The sequence below is a fragment of the Anoplophora glabripennis genome, unplaced genomic scaffold, assembly GCF_000390285.2.
Source record: "Anoplophora glabripennis isolate ALB-LARVAE unplaced genomic scaffold, Agla_2.0 scaffold634, whole genome shotgun sequence".
Taxonomy (NCBI): Eukaryota; Metazoa; Arthropoda; class Insecta; order Coleoptera; family Cerambycidae; genus Anoplophora; species Anoplophora glabripennis.
The window spans coordinates 116,979-141,946 of NW_019416707.1; the positions used below are offsets into that span (position 1 = coordinate 116,979).

At 34.0% G+C, this 24,968-nt stretch overlaps 1 protein-coding gene across 4 annotated transcripts in view; it reads right to left on the reverse strand.

The window, feature by feature from the left end:
- The window catches only part of LOC108914209 (cyclin-dependent kinase 14), a 188,830-nt gene that overhangs the window by 27,909 nt on the left and 135,953 nt on the right, over positions 1-24,968 (reverse strand). For 3 of the 4 annotated variants that reach the window (XM_018719965.2, XM_018719967.2, XM_018719964.2), the window contains exons 3-4: positions 7,494-7,622; positions 3,285-3,347 (exon numbers count right to left, since the gene is read on the reverse strand). In XM_018719965.2, the coding sequence (XP_018575481.1) occupies positions 3,285-3,347; positions 7,494-7,622 (192 nt within the window). The remainder of the gene's footprint in view (positions 1-3,284; positions 3,348-7,493; positions 7,623-24,968) is intronic. The other variant, XM_018719966.2, reaches the window with a different exon arrangement.

Sequence of the window (24,968 nt, forward strand, 5' to 3'; positions counted from 1 at the left end):
ATTGTGGACTGGCATAAAGCTACTCGCACATAGAGAGCGTAAGCGCGCGAGCATGTTAGAAATGTATCGCGACTGAGACTATAAGAGTTTTAAGATGTCTTTAAAATTTGCATGCACCAGATCCTCGACTTTCTGAATGTGGGCGTCATCAATTGAAGTCGAAGGTTTTCCTGGTCGAGGATCATCTTCAATTGACTGACGACCACTTTTAAATTTAAACGAAGCATTTTCGGACATAGGTTTATAGAAACTTTCTTTCTTATTTTTGGTCAAGGAAACTCTCCCTGAATTTTTTCGCAATAATAATGTACATTGACGAATACTCCAAACTAGTCAATTTCAACATACCATTTCTTGAAGAGTAAAGATCATTGAACGGTTCAAAATTAATTTTGAATGGGAAGATCCCGTGACGAGTTTTGTAAGGAAGATTTAACATAACCTCAAATATTGAAAAAAAAAATCGTGTATTTCGCATCTTCAGGTCAGGATATCTTGAAAACTTTACGTGGTAGAGAGATTCAGAATCGGAACATCAAAAAAGTATAATCAGGTTTAAAATTTTGTTGATCTGTGTAACTAGTTTTCCTGAGTAGTTTGTTTTCCTGAGAAATTATAATCTGGAAAGCGGTCCGAATCATCAATACAACTAATGCCTAATTTTTTATTGATAACCAGGAATACAAAATAAAGTCCGTCTAGTCCGATTTCATTTTATCATCCTCAGGATTAATTTGATATCCGTGAAAAGAAAACAACGCGCACGAAATCCGGAATCAAAACGTCAATTAATTCATTACCCGCATTGATCCGCAAGCCTCATCATCGGCATGTGTTTTCAACTCTCGCCTGACCGCGGAACACATATACAATTCGCTAATTCGAGCCTGAATGTGGAACTCGGATTAATTTCGGTATTTAGGGGAGGGTCAATTAATCAGAGACAGCTCAATGGGAGTCGGCTTTATTAAAATTAGTTGGTGGCCGGCGTTGTATCTGGTACCGTGGTAAACGTATGGAATGTTATAAATAAATTCTATACAGGGGGGTTAGGAATACAACAAATTTGTTATATTTGCTATCTAGACGATATAATCGTATCTAATGTCGTTGATTTTGCAATAAAAATGTCCTTAGTTTCCTTTATAGTTCAGCAGCGACATAAAGGAACTGTTCTCTTGAAGTAGTATAAAATAGCAAAACAAGATATCGTCTTTAGAACCATGGGGTTAAAAATGTTCTTTTAACATTCACGCATTTAGAAACGTATCTCGTAATTTCAATAAAGTGTAAAAATATAATACATGAGCAACGCCATTCCTGTGCCAATTCTTTCGGTGGGAGAATAGAACGGTATAAAATTATCATAGCAATTAATGATCCAACAGTAGTTTTAATATATTTTGTGTACGAATTTATAAAATACTAGAAATAATATAAAACCTGTAAAGTTTTTCAGTTCAGATATACATACTACATATTTTTCAAAATAAAAACAATACCTATAAATATCTAAGATATATTTGAAAAGAATCACTAGGAAAATAGAGAAAATACTACTCGAATCTCTAAGGTCACGATCTCGGGCTTTTAGATAAATGTCGTGCGGAACAAGTACAACATTAGATACTTTAAATGGCTACTATATTTGTTTTTGGAAATCTTTGACATAAGACGAATCCAATGAAGACAAAGAATATGTCGGATTTGTTTTGTTTCTTTGAAAATATAAGTTTAAAACTTGTAGCATCAGGTCAAGACGATTAAAAGAATTACACATGCAACAAAAAAAAAAGTCGAAACTCAAGAACCCACATATCATTTGTGAAGAAGGCGCTGAACACGTTTCCGTTAGTAAAATTTATCCATGACCTCGATATTTCTCAGAAAATCCACTATTGGCGTGAAAACTGGTCAAAATACTACCAAGATGATATATTTGGTGAAAATTTAGGAAATAATCAGTTTTTACCCATTTTTGGGCCAGTTTTCACCCAAACAGTGGATTTTCTGAGAAATATCGAGGTCATGGGTAAACTTTATTAATGGCATCGACGTCAGCGTTTTTAAATACTACGAAGAAGGTATATTTCGACAAAATATAGGAAAAAAATCGTTTTGACCCATATTTGAGTGTTTTCGCCCAAAATTTTTACTTTTCTCCGAAATTCATAGACAAGTCATGTTGTTTGACTGCAAATCGTGTTTACGCATCGAATTTCTTCGGAAATAAGTGGGTCTCTTGGGTTGGGCCTTTTTTGTGCTCTTCAAAAATGTAAAAATGAAAAATATATGATTATGAAACAATTATTACCAAGAACACAAAAAAAAACTCTGAAGTTCTGAAACTTTGGAGAAGAGTATTTATGACAACTAACGAGTTGCGAGTATTCATATAGTACTTAATAAAAATAAAATATAAAAAAACAGAAAATTTAATTATACTTGATATTAATAATACTGAACATACTGAAAAAGTGCGTCGATTTTTCAAATCGTTTGAACTTTCTACGAACGTTTTGTCGTATGTATTAATTTTATTGTTATTAATATGTATATTTAAGTACCCTTAATTTTTGTCTTTTTTTTAAATAAATTTTCCGACATTTATGCATATTCGTATGCTTGTAATTTATTACTATTTTTTTTGTTCATTCTTTTTTGTAGTTTTATTTATACTTTTTTACTATTCCTACTCCCTTAACTGAGCAATTTCCCATTGAATATTGTAAATTAAATACCTATATAAAAATAAAATATTAATGAATACAAATTAATGAATGCAGTCAATAATCATATATTATGGCGTGTGTCTTTGGTAATAATTGTGACAACATACGTTTTCATTTTACTCGAAAACTGCTTCGTTTAACAACATATTTTAAGAAGTATCAATCACCATCACTCTTTCACGACACTTCATCAGCTTGCGTTTTCTAAGAAGTACAAACAATTTACTTTTTTTTTTATCAAGATAACTGTGAAAAAGTATCGACATATGTATAAGGAACCGTTATTTTTGTGACTATAAACAAAATTCGTCGATAACTAAAACCGCATACTTAATCTGGTACTCTCACTACATGGATTATCAAAAATTAAGAAAAATAACAATAAATATTCAAGCTGCTATATACATATATTCGTAAGGAGTGGGAATTGACCTTTTTTTTATCAATATAGTAGTACAGTAGGCATTTAATGTGTCCAATATTATACAAACAGGGTGTATTAATGAGTATTTGTGCAGTGTAAGAATAAGTTAAAATAAAAATTTCAATTACCAGCTGACTGTGCGCTGCGCATAGTACCCATGTCTCCGCCTCTCCCGTAAGTAGAAAACTCGCCTAGAAAATGGGACAGATTCAGTGTTGTTCAGGTGATTCAATCATTAGTTGGTTATCTTCTAGAGCCTAGAGGACTGCTAATTTCAAGCACATAAGGCAGATTATCTGAAGAGTGGACGGGACAACAAAAGTAACACTAACATACTATTCTACGGTGTGATTTCATAAGCTTATAAGTATGTAAGTTATTCATTATTAATAAATTATGCCAATTAGAAAGTGGTGCAATTAATATAATTATAATACCTTATACAGGATGTCCCGGAATAAGAGTGAAATATTAAGGCCATAATATGGGTTACATTTATCGAAATGTAAATACCACTTTCGTGTGCTGTATGCTTAAATCTCAGCAATGTTGTATTCCAAATATTTTGCAACTATCAGTTAAATTCTACTACTTGTAACTTTGAACGAATGGAAATTCTAGAAAAGAAGATTGAAGTATCCAAATTGTAGTTACGCCTTATAAATAGTACTTATATTCAATTTAAATATCACTGTTAAAAGTTAGTTACCAATAATTTTGACTTTCCACTAAAATCAGTCGTTGTTAGACTTTAATTTAGCTTTTTAATTATTAAATAAATACGATTGAAGGCCCTTATCTTTTCTAAACTTATTTTGGGACTACCTGTATATTTACAATGCTTTAGCTGTTATTGTGCAATATAGTACAGTGTAAATATATACAATAATAAAATTATAATATATTTATTTATTTATAGACCATAATTTTCATTTACGACCACAAATGTTTACATATCATTTTTCAGGAAGTGAGCAACACGTACTAGTTGTAATGTAAGAGACGCACTCGATCTAGGGAAAAGCACATGTAGAAAAAAATTGAAAACATGGCTGGCAATGGTATTAATAGCGTCAACGCAACTAAAGTACTCATAAGTCTTTGCGATCATATTGGTAGATTCCTGTAGTGAGAAGCGAATTTGTAACATCCTGTATATTCGCCGATTGCTTTACCAAATAAAGTTCGACAACGATTTAACTAAACCGAGTTTGGATGCTAAGGTACACGAGTCATTTAGGCCCGATATTTTGAATCTCTTGATTAACTGATCAGGAAATTAGACTGTACATATAGCATTTATTTTACAGTATAATCGCCTGATTAGTTAATCAAGCCTTAACCAAGACTCAAAGTACGGGGCCTTGATAAATGGAACAATTACGACTAACTAAATTACAATAAAATCGCTACCTGATTTTATCAGAAAAAAATTCATACCGACCCCAATTTAAATTTCTCTTGACCAATCGACCCATAGCAAATAACTAATCTGTACTAAACTATAAAAGTAAAATAACTAATAGCAGCCCTCCCTTATTTGATCATAGAAAAATTCATACCACTTTGGAGCAGAACATCAGAATTATCCTTAAAAGATCGGAATGTAAATCGAGCCCTATTTGAACTTTAAAATTAGCCGAGTTGGCGGAATATTAAAATTTCAAATGGGACTAATATTAGGCGCAGAGTTTAAAATTAAAACGGAAAAATCCCGCTGCCTCCAGCCAAGACTTAATAAGGAATCGGTTGTTGTATTTTAATTGAGAATTTTAAATTCACCCTGCAGAAAGTACCTTTTTCGCTGGTGTATGAGCCTGGATTACTCATCTGCGCTATACCAGCTTTCGCTGTTTAGCATTTATATTTCACATCTGACGAGGCGGGTGCTTGCCAGGAAAGCTCCTGGAGCGAGTTTTAGTTTAAATTACGAGACCAGAAGGGAATCTATCTATTTTTGGAAGAGGAAGCCTGTGTGATTGATACGCAAGCGGATATTACGTAACCTGACGCCATGGGTAGGACCATATGGGATTAATTAGTTGCCGCGACGAAAATGGTAAGGTATAAACTATGTGTTTGTAATAAGGGTAAAACAGGATTTATGAGCTAAAAATTTTGAAGGTGAATTACCTAGTCTCTTTAAGATTATTGTCAAAATTCCATATTAACCGAGATTCAATACTACTATGTACTGTTATTATTGTAGCAAGTTGCACCTACGACAATAAGACCATCAAAATTATAAATGTTTTAAATTTAAATGATCCTTATTGATTACAAAATGAACAATTTTTTTTTGAGGTTTTTCCAAAAAATTTGTCAAATTAATTCAAAAAATTATCAATTCTTAAAATAAAAAAGTATTTAATGCTTCGGGCCAACTGTTAAAAACAGTTAAATTTTATAGTCTTTCCGATCTCAATTGAGGAACCAGCAGTATGTACCAACATTGAATATTTGTAAAACTTGTTCCCATATTTATTTAGCCATACCCATATACAGGTCTGGTCGAGCTAAACGTGCAGGTGGTAGAAATGTACGCCCAGTTGAAGAATACGCGTGCGGGCAAACGGCGTATAACACTGCTGCACTGGGCGACTGGGCAATAAATCTGAGTTGTTGACAAGTGGTTGACAAATTGCCTAGCAGCGAAGTGCAGCAATGCGGAATTGCGGTGCGATTCAGGTAATTTTAATTTATTATAGGCACCTTTTATTAATCATTCATATTACAATTGGGAAAGGGAGAAATTATTATAAGTTTTTACCTTTAGCAGAACACTTTTTTAGGGACGCCTATGAAACTCATTAAATTTATTGCTAGGGTTTTTATACATGTTCAAATGACTTCGGAAAGACTATATCTAATTCATAAGCTGTGCGCTTTTTTCTAGGAAACAATTAAGGTTATCGCATTTTTAGAAAATTTATGGAAAAAATGTAGCGCCTAATTAATTAATTCACAGACACAAATTAAAAAAGTGTACTGACCTGGACACCCTGGCTATCAATACGTACTTTGAAGCACTGAATCCGAATCCGTCGTTAGATTTTCTCCAACACATACAGAATTTGAGTAAATCGTTAAAAAGTGTTGAAAATCTCGAAACATCGTGGAAAAGCAATGGGCATTAGTAATGTTTTGAAAAAAATTATTTGAACCAGATAAAGCCTTAATCTTACGTATTACAATAGTCTGAACACTTCTTGGTCCTCCCTGAAGACTAGTTAGCGTTCAACGCAATTAAGGCATGATTAAGGCTTTAAATGGGTCGAAATAAATTTTTTTAAAACTGCTGATGCCCATTAGTCGGATTTTCCACAATATTTGGGGATTCTCAGCCGTTTTTCGGGATTTATTCAAAGCCTGTGCGTGCAGTAGTAAAAGTAATGAAGGATTCTGATTAAGTACGCCAAAATACATATAAAAAGCCTAGTGGGGTTTTCCAGATCAACCAACTTTCTTTTATTTCATGTACCATTGTACATAATTACACCTAAAAATGTGTTATTATAACACCTTATAATAAGTTTTGTTGGAGATTTAATATATTTAAAATTTTTTACGTTTATCATACGATTTGGCGGCTTATACAGAGTGTTTCATTATGAATGGGACACATATGAGGCCCCTGAGCTCAAAACTGGGCAATTTAACCAAACATGCCTTAATTAAATGTTGCTCTTTTTAAAACTGCAGGGTGTCAAAGTAAAAAAAACGATTTTGGGGAATATTTCCTTAACCTCTTTTAGTGTGATAATTTTAGAAATAATTTTAATTTTAGACCCATCAACAGAGAGCGCTAGTTACACCTTCCTGGAAATATAGCCTAAACTTTTTTATTGTTTACACAGAGGCAATTTGATAAAAATCGAATATTTAACGTTGAAAACTTGAAATTGCCAACATGGTTCTTGAAATATTTTGACAAAATTCATTTTTTTTAACTTTTGACATCGTGTATTGAAAAGCTATGTCCCGATCTTAATGTATAACATATAAAAAAGATATGTTAAATGCAATCTACTGCAATTGCTGCCAACTGGTATTAAATATTAGTGCAATCTATTCACCTATCCATCAGCAGCGGATAAAACTCTATTAGTCAACAAACATGAAGCGCAGATACAGAAGCAAGCATACACAAAAAAAGTAATAACCCTCCTCAGTCCGTTTTTACGCCCGAACCGGGGCGTTTTCGGCGCGGCAAATCGCATTCCCGAAAATTGCCGTCTGGGGGTCATGAAAGTTTAAGAGACCAGAAAATGAGGCCATTTACAAAAGAGAATAGAATTTGCGAGGGTGCGACCAGCGAGCGAAAGAAATGGACTCACCGTATCTAATATCACCTTTGCCGGCAGGTATGTTTCCGTTGGGTTCTAATCGGTCTAGGAACTCATCGCTGTAGCCATTGTAGGGCAGCTTCCCGTGGTTGTGCTCTTCCGCTTCTTCCTTCGATACCGCTGCAAAAATAAAAACATTTATTATTTATAGAATGGACCAACATGAGATATATAGTCATTTCGTTCATACAATTTACTGACTGAAAATAAACGTGTTTCGTTCGCTGATTGAGGCGCAACATGTCACATCATATGGTATACAAAAAATGTCTGACTCAGACGCAAACTTATTTGCGTCAATCTGTATTTCACGCCAACAATGTCTCGTTTTAGATTCAATAATAATATATCAGCAATGTGATGTATAAAAATTGTGTTTAAATTATTCATCTGAAACATAAAAAAAGGATTTAGATATCCTTCCACACAGTCAATATTTTTCCGAGGTTGGACAAATACATTTTCCGGACGGAGGAATAACAAATATCTCACTAATGCGAGCAGGATCTTCGTAATTATTCCGGCTTAATGGATTATTTATCGGTTCCTGTGGATAGAGACAGAAGAGGGTTTGGTAACATTTCGACAGAGATTTATTTAGGAACGCTTAATAGGTATACGAGGTACAAGACAAAATTTGGGAAATGATTATTTCGTATATATTTTCCCAAAAAATGCTGGTAGGTACATGCAAAAATAATATGTAGAATAAAGTCGGCAAAATAAAATAAAATCTATGTGTACAGGCGTATTTTTTATATCAGAAATTAGTTTCTCAACCTTTTTTCATCAAATTAAACATTAAAAAAACTATTTTTTTAAATAAAGCATTTCATTTTTTCTTTTTAATTCCTTATAATAATTGTTAATAATTTATAAATTCTCTGTAACTATTTTTCCTGATTTCGGTGTAGTTTTTGTACAAATTTTGTTGGATTCGGACATTTATCTTCCCCTGAATCTGATAATACACTCAATACAAACTATCTAGGTTATTAGACCACATCCCGAATAAAGTGGAGTATTGCCCAACCTTAATTTAATCCATATACCACTCTCAGATGGTTTAAGGTATTATTCACTATATATAATGCTTTTAACATTATTTTATACGGATAATTTATAAAACATAATCTTTTTGTGCTAATGGATATACAGGGTATGTCTAAAGGGTCTGTACAACGCTCCAAAATAAGTCGATGTAACTAAATTTACCTTAGTCCAAAAAATTATAATAATGGAGCTACAGAGTGTCAATGTTGAAAAAATAAATAATATTTTCATTAATTTTTCGACTAAACTTTATCGATGATTTCGTTGTATCTAAAAACATATCTTTTAAGACAGGTCAATAAAACTAGTTATTTTTTAGATTTCTAGATCGTTTAGATTGTGTTTGATTGATAGATTGTTTTTTAGAAAGTATGTTTTTTACTCTGTCAATTCTGTTTGTAATAAAATTGTTAAGTAAACGAAATCTAAAACTGTAATTACACTGCTTCCCTTAAAGGCATATTTCTTGCTAATAAACGACTGCTCCTAATTTCGTTTATCAGTGGAGTTGTAAATAACTTTTAAACAAATTTTTTTATGCATTTACAAATTTATATGCTTTTTTGTTGAAAACGGTTGGCTTTTGAGATATTAGCAAGGTATACCTTTTTTTAAGCTGAAAAGTTGGGGGGAAAGATTTTTCTGGTCCAAAGTAAAATACACCGTGGCACAAAAAAGTTTTGGCAGTTTAAAAACGTCCTAATCGTCGCTTGTGACGTCCTCTAGAAGATACAACGAAATCGTCAATAAATTCGAATTTCTCATCCCAAAAAAAAACCGGATACGAGATTTCACGAAATTAGCTCGAAAGATATTAAATAAAATGTTATTTGTTTTGACACCCTGTAGTTACGTTATTATCTTTTTTTGGACTAAGGCAAGTTTCATTAAATCGACTTATTTTGAGCAGCACTACTGGTGGAGCGTTGTACAGACCCTTTAAAGACACCATAGGTTACCTCACCTACAGCCAAATGAGTATATAATTTACATTAATTATATTAAGCATTTATTTCTTAAAAAAGAATAATTCATCCCGTCAAGTAAGTACAGTTTTGCAGTAATGTGGATAAGTTCGTTGATTTATGGATCAAACTTCGGGATAAAACTGAAAACCTCTAATTATTAATAGTCATATATTTCACCGTGGATGTTTTTGAGTGGGACTTTTATTTCCGGAATATAATATTCGGAAGGAAGGCAATAAAAAATCTTAGCCTTTTATTCCCCTGACGGCCTCTTATTTATTATTCCCGTAATGCTGGAAGTTTATCTTTTGTTGCGACGACGGGAAGAAGTTATGATTAATAGCCGTCTCCTTCCTTACAAAACCAAAAAAAAAAACTGTAAATGGTTCGCGCGAATTTTTGCCCTACTTTCTGATCGTTCACAATACGCAAAAATAAGGAAATAAATCTTAGATATATCGATTTCTAATTGCAAGAATATTAATCTGTTATGTATATACACTGCTCAAAATAATTAGAGGAACACTTATTTGAATCTAAATAACTTTTTTATTTGTAATACTATATAAATCTAATAATGCATAACTTAAACATTTTGTTCGAATAAATTTACGAAATTAAAACAAATTTACATAATCACTCTTGAGACAACAGCGCCAATTCAAAAAAACTACAAGAAATAAAGTGAAGAGTCTGTGATCCTGTCTGTGTAACATAAAGGTCCTGGTTCAGCGGTTAGAGTCCCTGGAAGTATGACAAGATCGGTTCTTATTTATGTAGGTTTGTACGCCATTAAATTTTACACAAAATGAAGAAAATTACGAAAAGCATACTAAACATGAGGACCGATCCTGCTCACATGGGTCAATTTCGATTTGAGACCCCTGCGAACTCTCCATGAAAATATCCCGTTACGTCTCTGAAATCGCGGCAGATCAATATGCGGGTCACAGGACTCAGCCGAGGCTACCCGGAGAAGGCATTTAGGTTACCGGAGTCGGCGGCCCCTATACCGGAATTCGCCGGTCTGTTCCAGATGGGTGTGGGTGAGCCGAACGATTCAGGTGGATGACGCACTTCTTTTAATACCATTTATTCCGCCGTAATTGACGGGAAATTATTACGTCCTGAACGTTCCTCGATAATCGGAAAAGTCATCTGTGCCCGGAATGGTTCCAGAAAATTCGAAATACAGAGGAAAAATCGTCAGAACTTTTATATCACTGTACTTAGTGCTTTTGAAAACAAGTTGATTCAGTCAAACATGACTTAATTAAGTGTTGCTCCTATCTAATCTAAACAATTTCGAATTTTGTCAATATTGAGAATTACATCAATCAAATTAAAAATTTCTGTGGCCAAAATTTCAAGGATATTCGTTTTATGTTTAGTGTTACATGGTATCAGTTATACCCTACAGATTATAATCGAAACTTTTATTGTTCCTCACATTACCATTTAGACCAAAACAAGAAAAAACTTACTTAATTCCAAATAAAGGTATACCAGTTATAAGATAAGAACCAAACTGTTTTTGTAACGAAATTAAATTTAAAAAAATATTTTCTTACATTTTCATCTAATATAATGCTTTCGTCAATATTTTTTCAAACAAGTAATTAGTAAGGTTTACATGCCAACATGCTCAAGAAAATATTTGTGGTCGAACGAAACGTCTTTTTAGCAATTTTAAACAAACGCAATCTAACCGTAACTTTTTCAAAAGTATGTTTTCTATAAAGTGGAGTATTGCCCAACCTTAATTTAATTCATATACCACTCTCAGATGGTTTAAGGTATTATTTACTATATATAATGCTTTTAACATTTTTTTATATGGATAATTTATAAAACATAATCTTTTTGTGCTAATTGATATACAGGGTATGTCTAAAGGGTCTGTACAACACTCCAAAATAAGTCGATGTAACTAAATTTACCTTAGTCCAAAAGATTATAATAATGGAGCTACAGAGTGTCAATGTTGAAAAAATAAATAATATTTTCATTAATTTTTCGACTAAACTTTATCGATGATTTCGTTGTATCTAAAAACATATCTTTTAAGATAGGTCAATAATAACTAGTTATTTTTTAGATTTCTAAATCGTTTAGATTGTGTTTGATTGATAGGTTGTTTTTTACTGTCAATTCTGTTTGTAATAAAATTGTTAAGTAAACGAAATCNTAATTTAGAAAATGGTGAAAACTGAAAAGTGGAAGCTTATATTTTCGCAATTTGGATTTAAGCAACACAGACTAGGAAACAGCTAATATCTGAAAAGTTTTGACTTAGAAGACAAAGAAACAAAATACATAGTGAAAATCCAGTTGGTATAACCATTGTTATCATTATTCACCGTAAAATGGCTGTTTTCAATACTGCAATATATTTTTATTTTTAAACTTTTGAGACATGTGTTAAGAAATGAGCGTATTCAGTACTTAGTCAATGCCAGTAAATGTGTGCATCCAACACATAGAAATACATAATTTTTCCTATGTCACGGAAGCTTGTGTACGAGTCTTTGTAGTACCATCTTTCAGACATATCTCCGTTATAACATATGGTTTAGGTTAAGGAATATAAGGGATGTACGAGATAGAATCTACAACGCACATAGAGACGGTATATCATCATGTATGCATACACGAAATGGATGACCCGGCTCTTGACTTTGGTCGCATCGAGAACCCAGGAAGTCGTTTATCTCGGTCCCTTTGGACCCTTAGGTAATCGTTTTATTAGCGACGGTCCGTAGAAGATCTTGTTTAGTAGCAAATGGCTTGCAGATTGGGCGGTTCTGCGGTTTGCGAGCCGTCTTGATTCATACGTACGCAATTGGTCGTAATTTATTAGGCTTTTCACATGGAAATGAGCGTTTCCGAGGAGTTCTTTGTATGAAAGGGAAGAGACAAGTGGAAATATTTTTCACGCATTGAAACTGCGGAATTAGGAGTAATGGGCGCAATCAGGCCACGGAATGCCTATTTGTGTAAAATATCGCCCTCGAAGGGCTCAAGGATAAGGTGATTCTGGTCATTGGATTATCGATTCTAATACTACAGGGGTTAGAGGAAAAACAGATAAATTCGTCTATAATATGTCATGGTTGACTTTAGTCATTTAGGTTCCTAACTGATCTGCTTTAGTTCAAAGGTCGAACACTAAACTTTCTAACTACCCTGTGTCTTTAAAATACAGAAGCTTGGAAAAAGTTTTTTTTTGTATTTACATCTATAAGATTGGGGTGTGTTCTCATGTTTTTTTTTTTTGGACCACATTCAGTGACTGATGGTCATGGAGAAATCTAGCTTGGACTTAATGGGACCATGGTATGCATCATCGAATTTGATTTCTCCATTATGGTAGCTATTCTTAGGCATTCTCTAAACGAAAAAAATTCTTGCAATATAATTCTACAATTTTTTACTGGTCAAAGAAAAAATAGCAAAATAGAATAAATTTACTCTGCTTCAGTTTTTACTACTATTGGTCACTACACCATTTTTTAAATTGAAATCATATTTTTCGTTTTCCAAAACCTGCAATACCTATACAGGGTGTAACTTTGAGTGGGGGTCATATTTTTATCAACGCGCTTTAGTCCCAGAGTATGCACAATTGGCAACTGGGCTGTGCATTGTTGTCAAATCCTATTTTCAATACTTTTGGCGTAAAATCGATTGTACTTAATAACAATTTAGATAGCAAGTTAATATCTTTTTTTGGTTTCCTTGTGATAAAGTCGAAAAGCCAAGAGTGAAACACCTTGTACACATTGTTTTGAATGATGAATGATTTCAAAACGTGGAAGTGCTGATTTCAGTCAGTTTAGCTTAGTAGGTCATCCACAATGTAAATGATTCAAAGGAATACATAATTTCATGATGACAGAAGTGTTAATATGGAGTAAAAAATTACGGGAAATTAAAGAAAAAAATGGACGATAATTCAAGGCCAATCTAATTATGCTAATTTGAAGCAAAATTTATCTACCAGATGATCATTTTTGCTGTTTTTTTTAGTTAAGGTGTTAAATTGTCGCCTTTTTCCATTGTTACTGATCAGAAAGCAATTGCTTGTGTAATATTTTGTTCACACATGGTAATTGTGGAGAACCAAAATTCAATTCTGTTTTTGGGCTAAAGAGTACTTTTGTATCGGCCGAACAACTGTAGATTTGGACGCTAGATTTAGGAACAATTTATAATAATAATTAGTACTCAATATAAAAAATCGTATTCTGTATTGCCTAAAACATGTCTCTAGTTAATGAATCGCAGATGTCCTGAGTTGACATTCGATCTAATCCCTTGATGGCTCCGCCAAATTCCCATATGGCTTTTGACATTTCGTGTTCTCTTGGAACGGGGGGGTTTTTGCTGTTCCTTGGGCGATCTTGATTTGCCGTCGGATTGGCTTTAGGATTCAACTATTTCGAAACGTTGGATGGTGTTTGGTGGTTGCTGCGATAAAAAAATCGAAACATTAGCGATTTTCTTTACGATTCGCAGCAGTTCTCTGCAGTCGCTCTTTCAACAACATTGAGCTTTGCCGTTTGCTCTGACTTGGGTCTAGCACTTTTGGGCTCGTGGAGCTACGGCTGTTAGATTCGAAACATTACTGAACATTTTGAATGTCTATCGGTGCTGTTGGAAACATGGGCAAAATTTTACCGTGGAGATATTTCAGGAACTCTGGAAGGCAAGGATTTTAGGTCAATTTATCCGACTTTTTATGCTTACCGAACGCTTTATCATCTTAAATTTTTTATATTCATGCGGAACACTTTATTCGCGTACAACAATTCGCAAACATAACGAAATGAATAAAACCGTAACGATCACCTCCGAAATTTATCACGGTGAAACCCCACGCCTGAAACTCCGCGAGTCCGCGTTGTCGCGTCTCTGAAATATGATTATGTTTACAGAAGCTGAACAAATGTCTCTCTTTCTCTGGAAACAATGCGAGGCGCTCGCGGTACAATGCTCGGATCGGCACGGCCGCTTTGTGTTTACGGCATTGTTTTCTTCGCTCGCTCGTCCTGACGGATCTGCCCCGCGAAGTGCTATTAAACTTGTAAGTTGGCGCGATGAATTATTTTACAAGTATTAATGGAAATCTCGACGAGACGACTCGGGCCGAGAGTTGCGAAAATTATAGAGAAAGTTGTGCGTAAATGGATTTGTGCCGCCGAAAGTTTTACCGTTGCGAAAATGAATATTGCGCGATTTGTCAGTTGTAATACGGATTTTCCCCTTGTTGAAAGTGTTTTATGCGAATCGAAATGAACCAAGGTTGTTCCCTTTTACAATTTCTTGCCAAATGTTTCGGTAAAATATGTAACATATTTTATTATTTTTAATTTTGTTTTATATTTTATGAAAATAAATTGGTACAGGAGACAATGGACAGCTCCGGTGATTGGATTTGAAACATCGGTAAAAATTTGGAATCTTGCGCTGTCTGGTGTCTTTTGAAGCTTCTTCATGCTTTACGGACAATTCCTGGCTTTGGCATGTATGGAATTTGAGCTTGGAGCTTCTCACACGATACTATCGTTCAGTAAAACAGCAAACAGACAAATTGCAGTAAGTGGCCTTGTCGAAAAACTTGGTAGTAATATTAGAAGCAGAGGTAGTTTAGATCCCGTATATGTATCACTGTTTGAGTTTCCATAGCAGCAAATACATAAAAGTTAGTTGCAAATCAATATTTAATGTTAAAAGTGATTTTTATCAATACTATCCTAAGTATATTGTCGAAGACAGTTTGTGGGTGCGAAAATTGTTAAAAGACAAAATCTTCTGAAGTGGATACCAAACAGCAAAATGACTAAAGTGTAAAGAGGAGTTAACGCGCGAAACGTGAGACGAGTTATAGTCTGTATACCGCACCTATTGTTCCCGGGAACGTAACAGTTTTAATTATAATTATCATTTGCTGAACTTGTTGGGATGCTGTTGAGGTGATGGTTTTTGTGAGGGAAATACGATCCGTTGTAATTGTTAGGCGCCTGTCTATTGTACTCTGTGCTGAAAGCGATGAAATGGATACTGCGTGGTGAAACATTTCGCGAGTTAAAAGAACATCATCTCAAGAACAAAGCAGTTTTTCTGCTTCTTAAATGCTGCTGCGATTTGAGAAAACAAACTGTTTCGCTAAATGTAAAAGGTAGCTTTCGTATAAATGACTCCTATTCAAACTTAAACCCTGTATATTGTATTTCGCTTAACTTTAGAATCCCGCAAGGAATCGACCTGATTTTTATGTGAGGTTTGTCTACTTTTGAAGAAGTAATCTACTAAGTTAAATATGCAATAATTTTGTTTCTAGTTAATTGGGTTATACAGTATGATCAGTAACGTCGCTCTACCTAAATTATTCACGCACATTACATTAAAATCCCTCCGGAATCGTAAACCGGTAACCGACATGGAATTACGTTGGAGGTCCGGACCGACCCGCCATGCACATCGAGACGACGTTGTAAATACATATTTAAGTAGCAATAACAATATACATCTCTTAAATACATTTATATTCCCCAGATAATTTGAACTGTGACGAATATTGTTCGGGACAAATTCATAAATCGGAATGGGGATTCTGGGAGAACTCAATTTTTGTTGTATCACGGAAATGGGGATATCTAGAGAGAGAGAGAGAGAGAGAGAGAGAGAGAGAGAGAGAGAGAAAAAAGTTATATCTGAACCGGAAACTATACACGGTGGCCATTTATAAGGCGTACAAGCAAACCAAAATAGATAAGTTGGTAAAATTACAAAAACAGTTGGGTGTATTAAATTTTCGACACTTTCGAAAATTATTATTTGCAAATGACTCGAAATATATTTCAAAATACGAAATACATACTACAAAACATTTCATATTACATCAAAATCGCTTAAATATCTCGAAAATTACGGAATACATGCAACACTTCAAAACACCTAAAAATAACTACATGAAAACAGCTTTACGATGATTCAGAATAATCAAAAAATAAAAAAGCATTGAAAGTGATGTAAACAGCTCTAATATATAAAATACATATATCTAAGCACTTTGAGAATGTATAAAAATTCTCTCAAAGGTCAAGTCAAAAGTGAAAAATTAATTACTGAAGGTCAAAGGTCTGTAACCTCAGACAAAGGGTCGGTGGACGTGGGTTAAATATCAACGACCTTGAGTCAAAGGTCAATGACTATATCAAACGTCAACGATGCTGAACCAAAGGCAAATGACCTTGGATCAAAGATCAATGGTCTTGGGTCAAAGGTCAATGGTCTTACGCCAAAGGTTAATGATCCTGCGGCAAAGGTCAACGTCATTGGGCAAAATGTCAATGATATTGGTATAAGTTCAATGACCTTGGGTCAAAGCTCAATTATCTTGGGTCCAAGGTCTATTATCTCGGAGCAAAAGTCAATATTCTTGGGGTCAAAGGTCAATGTTCTTGGGGTCAAAGGTCAATGATCTAGAGTCGAATCTCAATGATTTTGGGTTTTATTTTTAAGTATAAAAAGTAATAATGATCTTTAAGATGTTTTTACATTTCACGATCGAGGTTTTTGTATTTCGAAATTTCGAGGTGTCTCGGTATATCTATTTCAAAGTAATTCCAGATTTCAATCATAATGAAGTTTTTTTAATGCCATTTTGATCTATTTTAATGTCGTTTCTATTATATTTCGAGGGTGTTTACTGCATTTCTCAATGATTTGAAACGTTTGAAGGTTTTTTAATGTATTTTGTTTCTTTATTCTGCTTTCCTGGTCGAAAAGCTATAGATTTTATAATTTTCAGATTTCTGATATTATCGATTCTCTCATTTGAAAATATAAGTGACAATCAGAACTACGAAATAAAGTTGTAGAACAATATTCTTTACTGGATTCTACATAGAAAAGTTCACCAATAAAAATGTATTTCATTGTTAAATTTATCTTGAAAATCCAACTTAAATCAGCTTAATTTTTAAAAATATTTCTCAGAATTAGCAGAAAATCCCATTTTTTTTGTGAATTTGTACAGAGAATTTTTATTCATTTTATGTGAATATATTCGATATAAGTAAATCAATAGATTGTATTTTTATAAAAAGAAATTACACTAGTATCCTAATAAAAGTATTTTTTAATGGATTTTCAAAAGTGACTTGACATATCAATTGAATTGTTCTGAATTATATCTATTTCACTATTCTATCCCTCAACGATACCATTTATGCTCTCGACTCTCCCGATTCCTTCGAGGCCGAACTTAGGAGCGTTGTTTATCATTTTTATGCGAAAAGCGCTGTGAGAGATTGCTCTTATTCACGCGCTCACATACAGAACGTGCTGCGAAATAAGCTCGGATTTTTACACGCCCATTACGGGGAATCCGTGCCTGAACGGTTGTTTCATCTTCGAGATTACACTTTTCATCGGAAAAAAACGGAAAATGCACATGAACGTTTCCCCGATTTTCATGCCTAGCACGACGGGACGAGACGTGCATTCGTATGCTGGCCGCATATTATATGGAGGCTGGTGTCTAACACGCGCATTACTCGGTAATTGAGCTCGGTACCGGCGAATTTAGTGCTCATTTAATTCGATTTGCTTGCCATATATTTGATGAGCGAACTAGGAAGGATTTGGAAGAAAAAAAAAACACTTTAGTGGTGAATTAATTCATCTGAAAGCTTTTTAATCTACAATGTCTATTTCGGGCAATTTATACTCACAAAATAGCGAATTCCTATAAAAATAATATTCGATTTAAAACATTTATATACCCTCATGTGAAAGTTAAAATTAAAAAAATATCAATCTACCAGGATAAATAGTCACACATGTCAATAAGCTACAGAGTGGGACAATATACGACAGATCACAGAGGTTACTGAAGCCATCAAAATCTGCCGTAAAAATTAATAATTTTGAAGGAAAAACTTTTTTATTTTTAGTTGCTGCCCTGTGTCTATAAAATAAACAATTTGTTAACCTCTTTCTTGATTTACGCTGTGATGGAATAGTAAAATGTGGTTTAAATCATTACAAAAATGTACTGAAAGCCCAACGCATAAAAGAAATCGATTATTAAAGCTGCTGAACTGGGTATTTTTATTATACAACATAATTATTATGTTCCGTGTGTGTAACATTCCGATGTATTTAAGTGACAAACCATATATATCGTATAAAAGGAAATTGACAGTAATACTCGTATACAGCCGGACTTAAGTGTAAAAAAATTGTTGATAACTGTAGACGAAACTAGAGACAGAAAAAAGAGTAATCTGTTTGAGAAAGCTGGATTCCGTATACTACTACGCAATCCAGCCTACCTATACTAATTGTAAGCATAAAAACCCCATCTTCATGCACGTGTTACTTTGAAATTTTTTTCGCCACTAAAATTAAGTGAATTTAGATTTTCTTTCTTCACCTCTACATGTAGGCAGGTATAAGTATCCAATTTATATGCAGACGATTAAAAGACCAGAGATACAGATAGAAACAAAGAGAAAAGAGATCCAAATTAAATGAAGAATATTCTTGAAACGCCCCTACAGAGCCTACAAAAGTAAAATTGACATTTGAGCCGAACCCACTTGCAGGCGACTGGGAAAGGGAATATATTTTCATGAAAAGGTCAAGTGTCACGTTTATCTTTTAAAGGAGAAAGTTGAAAGGGCTTTGATAAATTGGCGCACGCAATATTTGCCAAAGCTACCTAAAATTGACGGGTAAAATAGGACATGTGAATTTTTATAGAATACAAACATTTTGTGTCAATGAATTTTAAAGAATGGATGTATAAAGAATAAAAATATATTAACTATAAATATCATTGTTAAATTTCCTGAATATTCACTCAAATTCTGAATATCAATGAAGATTTTGGAATAATTGTAAAATATATCATCTCTTGCTTTGTTAACGGTAGTAAGTTATTGTTCCAAGTAACATCTAATCCATTCCGTTTAGTCGTTCAAAGTGATCCACCTGGCGCGACTCTGGTGGTTTCTATTAATGGAATGAAGCAAGGTCACGGCCACAGACAGATGTTTCTAGACATCTGAGATTTGTCCTCGTTAGATGCTCATTCGGTATTCACTTTCCGACAATACGAAGAGAAATTTTAGTTCGGTATTTGATACCTGGCGATTCCACTGAAAATTTTACACCTGTCATTTTAAGCCAATCACATACTGTAATTTCGACAGTTGCCCATGGCAACCTTCAAATTTTTTTCCTCCTGCCAAGGTAGGCAAACAAAATTAATAAGTGGAAATTATTTTTGACAGCTATCATATGGTTCAAAAATCGGTACCTATCCAGAATTTTGCTTTGTAATGTTTTTATTTATTTTAAAATACATAATAAATAGATACAAATAATTATTTACCAAATATTTGTTCCGAGATTTCTTCTATTAACGCTCAATGTTTTTGAAATTATGGCTGGAACTCTTCGCAACGGAGAGTAACGAGGAGCATAATTATTACCGTTATTTTTCATTTCCATCAGAGATGTCTGTGTTTCATAAAATATATGTAATAATTTGATGAAATTTTGTTCTGCTAAGCCTTGATTTTACGTAAAAAAGATGGGATATCTTCCTCCAAAATCTTTTGAATAGCTGCGAAAAGGTTTTCTTGATGCGGACTGATTCCAGTTTTTTTCAGGTATTTTGGTGTAAGAATTACATATACTATAAGGTTCTAAATTAGTTCTTTGGTTGTTCACTGCCATGATTTAATTGTAAACAATTAGAAGCTAGAGAAAATCACAAGCCTAAGCCTATTTGATCGCAGTTATGATTTTTTAAGAATCATTGATATATCATAGACATCGGTTTTCCACAAAAACTTACTTTCCTTCTATTTTAGTAATATTAAGTGAATTATACTGCAAACATAAACATCTGAATTCAAAAATTAAATGCCTTTTTTATTACTAAAGTGAATGTAATGTGCTGTTTTTTATGTTTAATAAGGATCATTAATAAACTGTCATAGACATCGCATTTCTACAAAACTTACTTTTCTTCTATTTTAGTAATACTAAGTGAATTGTACTGCAAAGATAAATATTTGAATTTAAAAATTAAATGCCTTTTTTATTACTAAAGTGCAAGGGAATATATTTTTTTATGTTTTAATAAGAATCATTGATAAACTGCCATAGACATCACTTTTCTACAAAAACTTACTTCCCTTCTATTTTAGTAATACTAAGTGAATTGTGTTACAAAGATAAATATTTAAATTCAAAAATTAAATGTCTTTTTTATTACTAAAGTGAAAAGAATGTGTTTTTTTATGTTTTAATAAGAATCTCTGATAAACTGCCATAGACATCGCTTTTCTATAAAAACTTACTTTTCTTCTATTTTAATAATACTTTTTTTTGTCAAATAATCTAAAAGTACGTAATTTATCTTAACGACAGATTCTTAGTAATCATCAGAATTTTTATTTTTCATGTTAAACGCATAATCTTCAAAAATTGATGCCAACGCAGTCATCGATATTGTTGGATCTTCAACATTGTAAGATCTTTCCGCACAAAAAACTAGAAACTGCCTCCATACACTTAATTTCGACTTCTTCGTATTTTGGGGAGTTAAATTTGCTTTTATGTTTTCGGAATTTTCATTTGCAAAACTAGCCATTTTTGAATTTAAAAAATCGCGTGAAATGCTATTAAATTATGTGACGTTTAAGAATAAAAAAATATGTCATGCACCACAAAACAATGTCTACCTGTCTGTCAAGCCAACTTTATTTTGGCGAAATAAGTTTAAAAATGAAACATGTCAAATTTTTAAAATAAATTTTGGTTGTTACAATTTCTTACCGAATCTCCCACGTCCTTGAATTAATATCCGGAAATTTTTCCTCAATCACGCATTTTTTAGAAAATTTTCAAAAAATGCGTTCCTTCGGAAAAATTTCCGGACATAATTCAAGCATTAGGGAGATTATAAGTGATAATATTTGTTTAATTTAGAGAATGAGGTCTGATTTAATTAAAATTTGAACAATACAAGTTTAATATACAAATTGAAAATTACTTATGAGGGTTGCTTTCGCTGCACAGCAAGAAATAAACGCTCTCTCAACGGTACTAATAAAGAATTTTATTGAAAACTGGTGTACAGAAAACTTGTGTATGAAAAGACGTGTTAACAGGGTGAATGTTCGTTGGAGAGTGCCTGTGGTAGAAGTCGGTGGTAGGTAGCTTGGTAGTCGGTGGCAGAAGTCCCTGGTCTTGGCGCCACTCTACAGGGGTCGGCTTCCGGGAACCCCGTGGTGCGTCCGGCGGCGTTCTTGACGTTGTACTTTCAAATATGGGTCACTTGCAAACATGTGTACCCACGCTTAAATTAAATTTTGAAGACTGAATGATTTTTAATAAATGATACGCACATCGTAAAGTTATATCACTGAAAACAGGATACCGTTTCCCCCGAGCAGCATGCCTTGAGACACCTGACGAATGATATAACCTAGGTACAGTGTTATCTCCCAATGGTCACTGCTCCTCAATCAACACACAATGCACGTGCGCAAGATGCACAGGGTCGGCTTACATGTAGGGTTAATTTTCTCGAAAACAGAAGCACTTAGACCATCAGCTGCTTAATAGAAGTTGCTCATTTTCGTGACCTCTGTTTTCAAGGAACGCAATTATTTCAGAAATACGTTGTATAACTACTATGCTGACTATCGCCCTGACCAATAATGAATTACACCCACAAAATCTAGTAATCAACCTAATAAGTTCGAAATCGGTCCCCTAAGTGTTCGTAAGTTCAATTAAAACTTTTCAAAAGCTTTCAGATGCCGTCACTGGCCACATATTACTGTCCTCCACACAATACCTTTCTCAGCGACCCTCGCTCAGAGCTGATCTAAGGGCCCCTTAACTGTGCATCGACACACTCCTCCCCAACCGATAATGGCGTCCCGGTGGCTATTCCCGGGGCGCCACTACCCATTGTAATAATTTAATCCACAGCTTCGGGCGAGAGCTCGATTACACGGTCATCACTTTCGTCCGAAGGCCCCGCGGGCTGCCCAGATCACGATCATTGGCGCATCCTCGAAGGGCGCCGGCGGACCGTCGGCCTCTCGTGACGAGTGCGCTGACGACTAATGCAGTCATTTTTTAGGTGGACGGCGGCGTAATTGGAAGCGACGTGGAACTGATGAAAGTCGTTACCTTACCGGAGGCACCGCGTTAAATTTACGTCCCAGCGGGTTCAATTTATTGTGAGATATTAGGGGGCAGTGGCGCGACGAAATTGGAGTACATTAGAATGTGCGTAAATAAAGAAAATGCAGTATTTTGACAAGGGAAATCGGTTCGATGAACAAAATATGTAATATAGTCGAGGAAATAAAGCGCTGAACCTCCGAAATTTTTCGATCAAGTCGTATCAAGGTGGGGTTTTATGATTTCGGTTTCTAAAATTAGGTAAAAAAAATGTAGCAACTTTGTATTATGTTTTTCCGCCAATTTTTTTTTTTAATTTGAAAATTCTACTAAATAGGTATCATTTTCATCATCAACTGGGGACCCACAGTCGTGCATGCGTCGTCTTATAAGATGTTTTCGAGAAGAGCGGTCCGAAAACCCCCTGATGCGATTTTCAGCTCGTTTACACGAATTTTACAGGAGAATTCCCGGAGATGACGTCCATGTCCGGTGCACCAGGTGTCCGGGGGGTGCTCGCCGACGCCAGATTAGGAATCAGCGACCCGAAAAACCCCCGAGTGTCAAGTCTCGTTGCATTTAATAGTGAAATTCAGGAGAAGCCTCGGAGATGACGTTAATCATCAATCTTAAGCTCCAGGTCGGCGATGGACCAATTTGAAGGTTATATTCGGGATCAGCGACCTCGAAAACCCCCAGGACCCTGATTTGAGTCCATTCCAGGCATTATTAACCGAGTTATGAATTTTTTATAAGTGACTTTAAAAAAAATGCATTTTTCCGGATGCATTTTGCACTGCATAAATGCAATTTAGCCGAAAAACATAATACAAGGTTGCTACATTTTTTCAACATAATTTTAGACAGCGAATGCAAAAAAACCCATCTGATAAAACTTGATCGAAAAATTTCAGAGATTTCGGCTATTTTTGTGCTTATTTCCTCGACTACTAATTTAGGGAGAGTGATGTTTTGTAGATCACGTTGATCACAGAGGGTGATTGAAAACACTGATTTACGTTCATGTAGGTACAATGTTTACAAATTATAAACAACTAGCGGCTCGTCCCGGCTTCGCACGGGTGGACATTTATTTTAAACATTTTAGGATACAAAAAATATAGCCTATGTTACTCAGAGATAATGTAGCATTCTAATGGTGAAAGAATTATCGAAATCCGTCCAGTAGTTTTTGAGTTTATTCGTAACAAACATACATACATACAAAAATACAAATCTTTCCTCTTTATAATATTGGTATAGATAACTAAATAAATTATGTTATAATATTATGTTACGAAGAATTGTGAACGATAGATATTTGAAGGGAAAATATATTTGAAATGTTGGGAATTGGCACATTCCCTGTTGTGGAAACAGAATTACTTTGGTACATTTCTCTTTGAATTTGAATTTTATTTGCTCTATCAACTTTGTTTTGGATAAAATGTTCTAGATAGTCTTTAGCTACGATGGAATATTTACATTCCCGATTTCTTTTTAATCTTATATCACCGCTTCCATCTGCTGACAGGGATGCTGAACTGAGAATATCGAGACAATGAAGATTAATACGTTGTTTAAATAAATATGGAGGACGACTTAATTTCTACTATATCATATGCCAATATCACCCGATAATATCCAGCATTATCAATTTTATAATTATATTAAATTCCTATTTACACATATCTACTGTAAGTGAAGTGTAAAGGACGACTTAATTTCTACTATTTCAAATGCCAAATAGCGGCAAACAATCACCGTAACAATTTTCATCAAAATTGTTAAAACAGTTTTCTTTTGCTAAAACTATGTTATTACAAAACTTTAAAACAACAGATAGCAAGTAATTGTCAAACTGAAGTTACCACTGTACAACTAATTGAAAAATTAAGGGCGATTTGTATGGCTAAGAACAATTGTAATATACAGGGTGTCCGACAACGGACGAAATTTCACCGACAACGTTTGACTGCATATTCACGACAATAAATAAATACGATTTATGAAAAAAACTTATATAAAAACTTTTTTGTTTTAGTTACAAAAATTTTTTATTTAACTTTTTTCGTAGATCGTATTTATTTATCGTCCTGAATATGCAGTCAAACGTTGTTTGTGAAATTTGCGGACACCCTGTATAAATTTGTAATTAAATATATATTTCTTTCATTTTATGATTTTTGACAATAACAATATTTAGTACGTATGTTTTCAG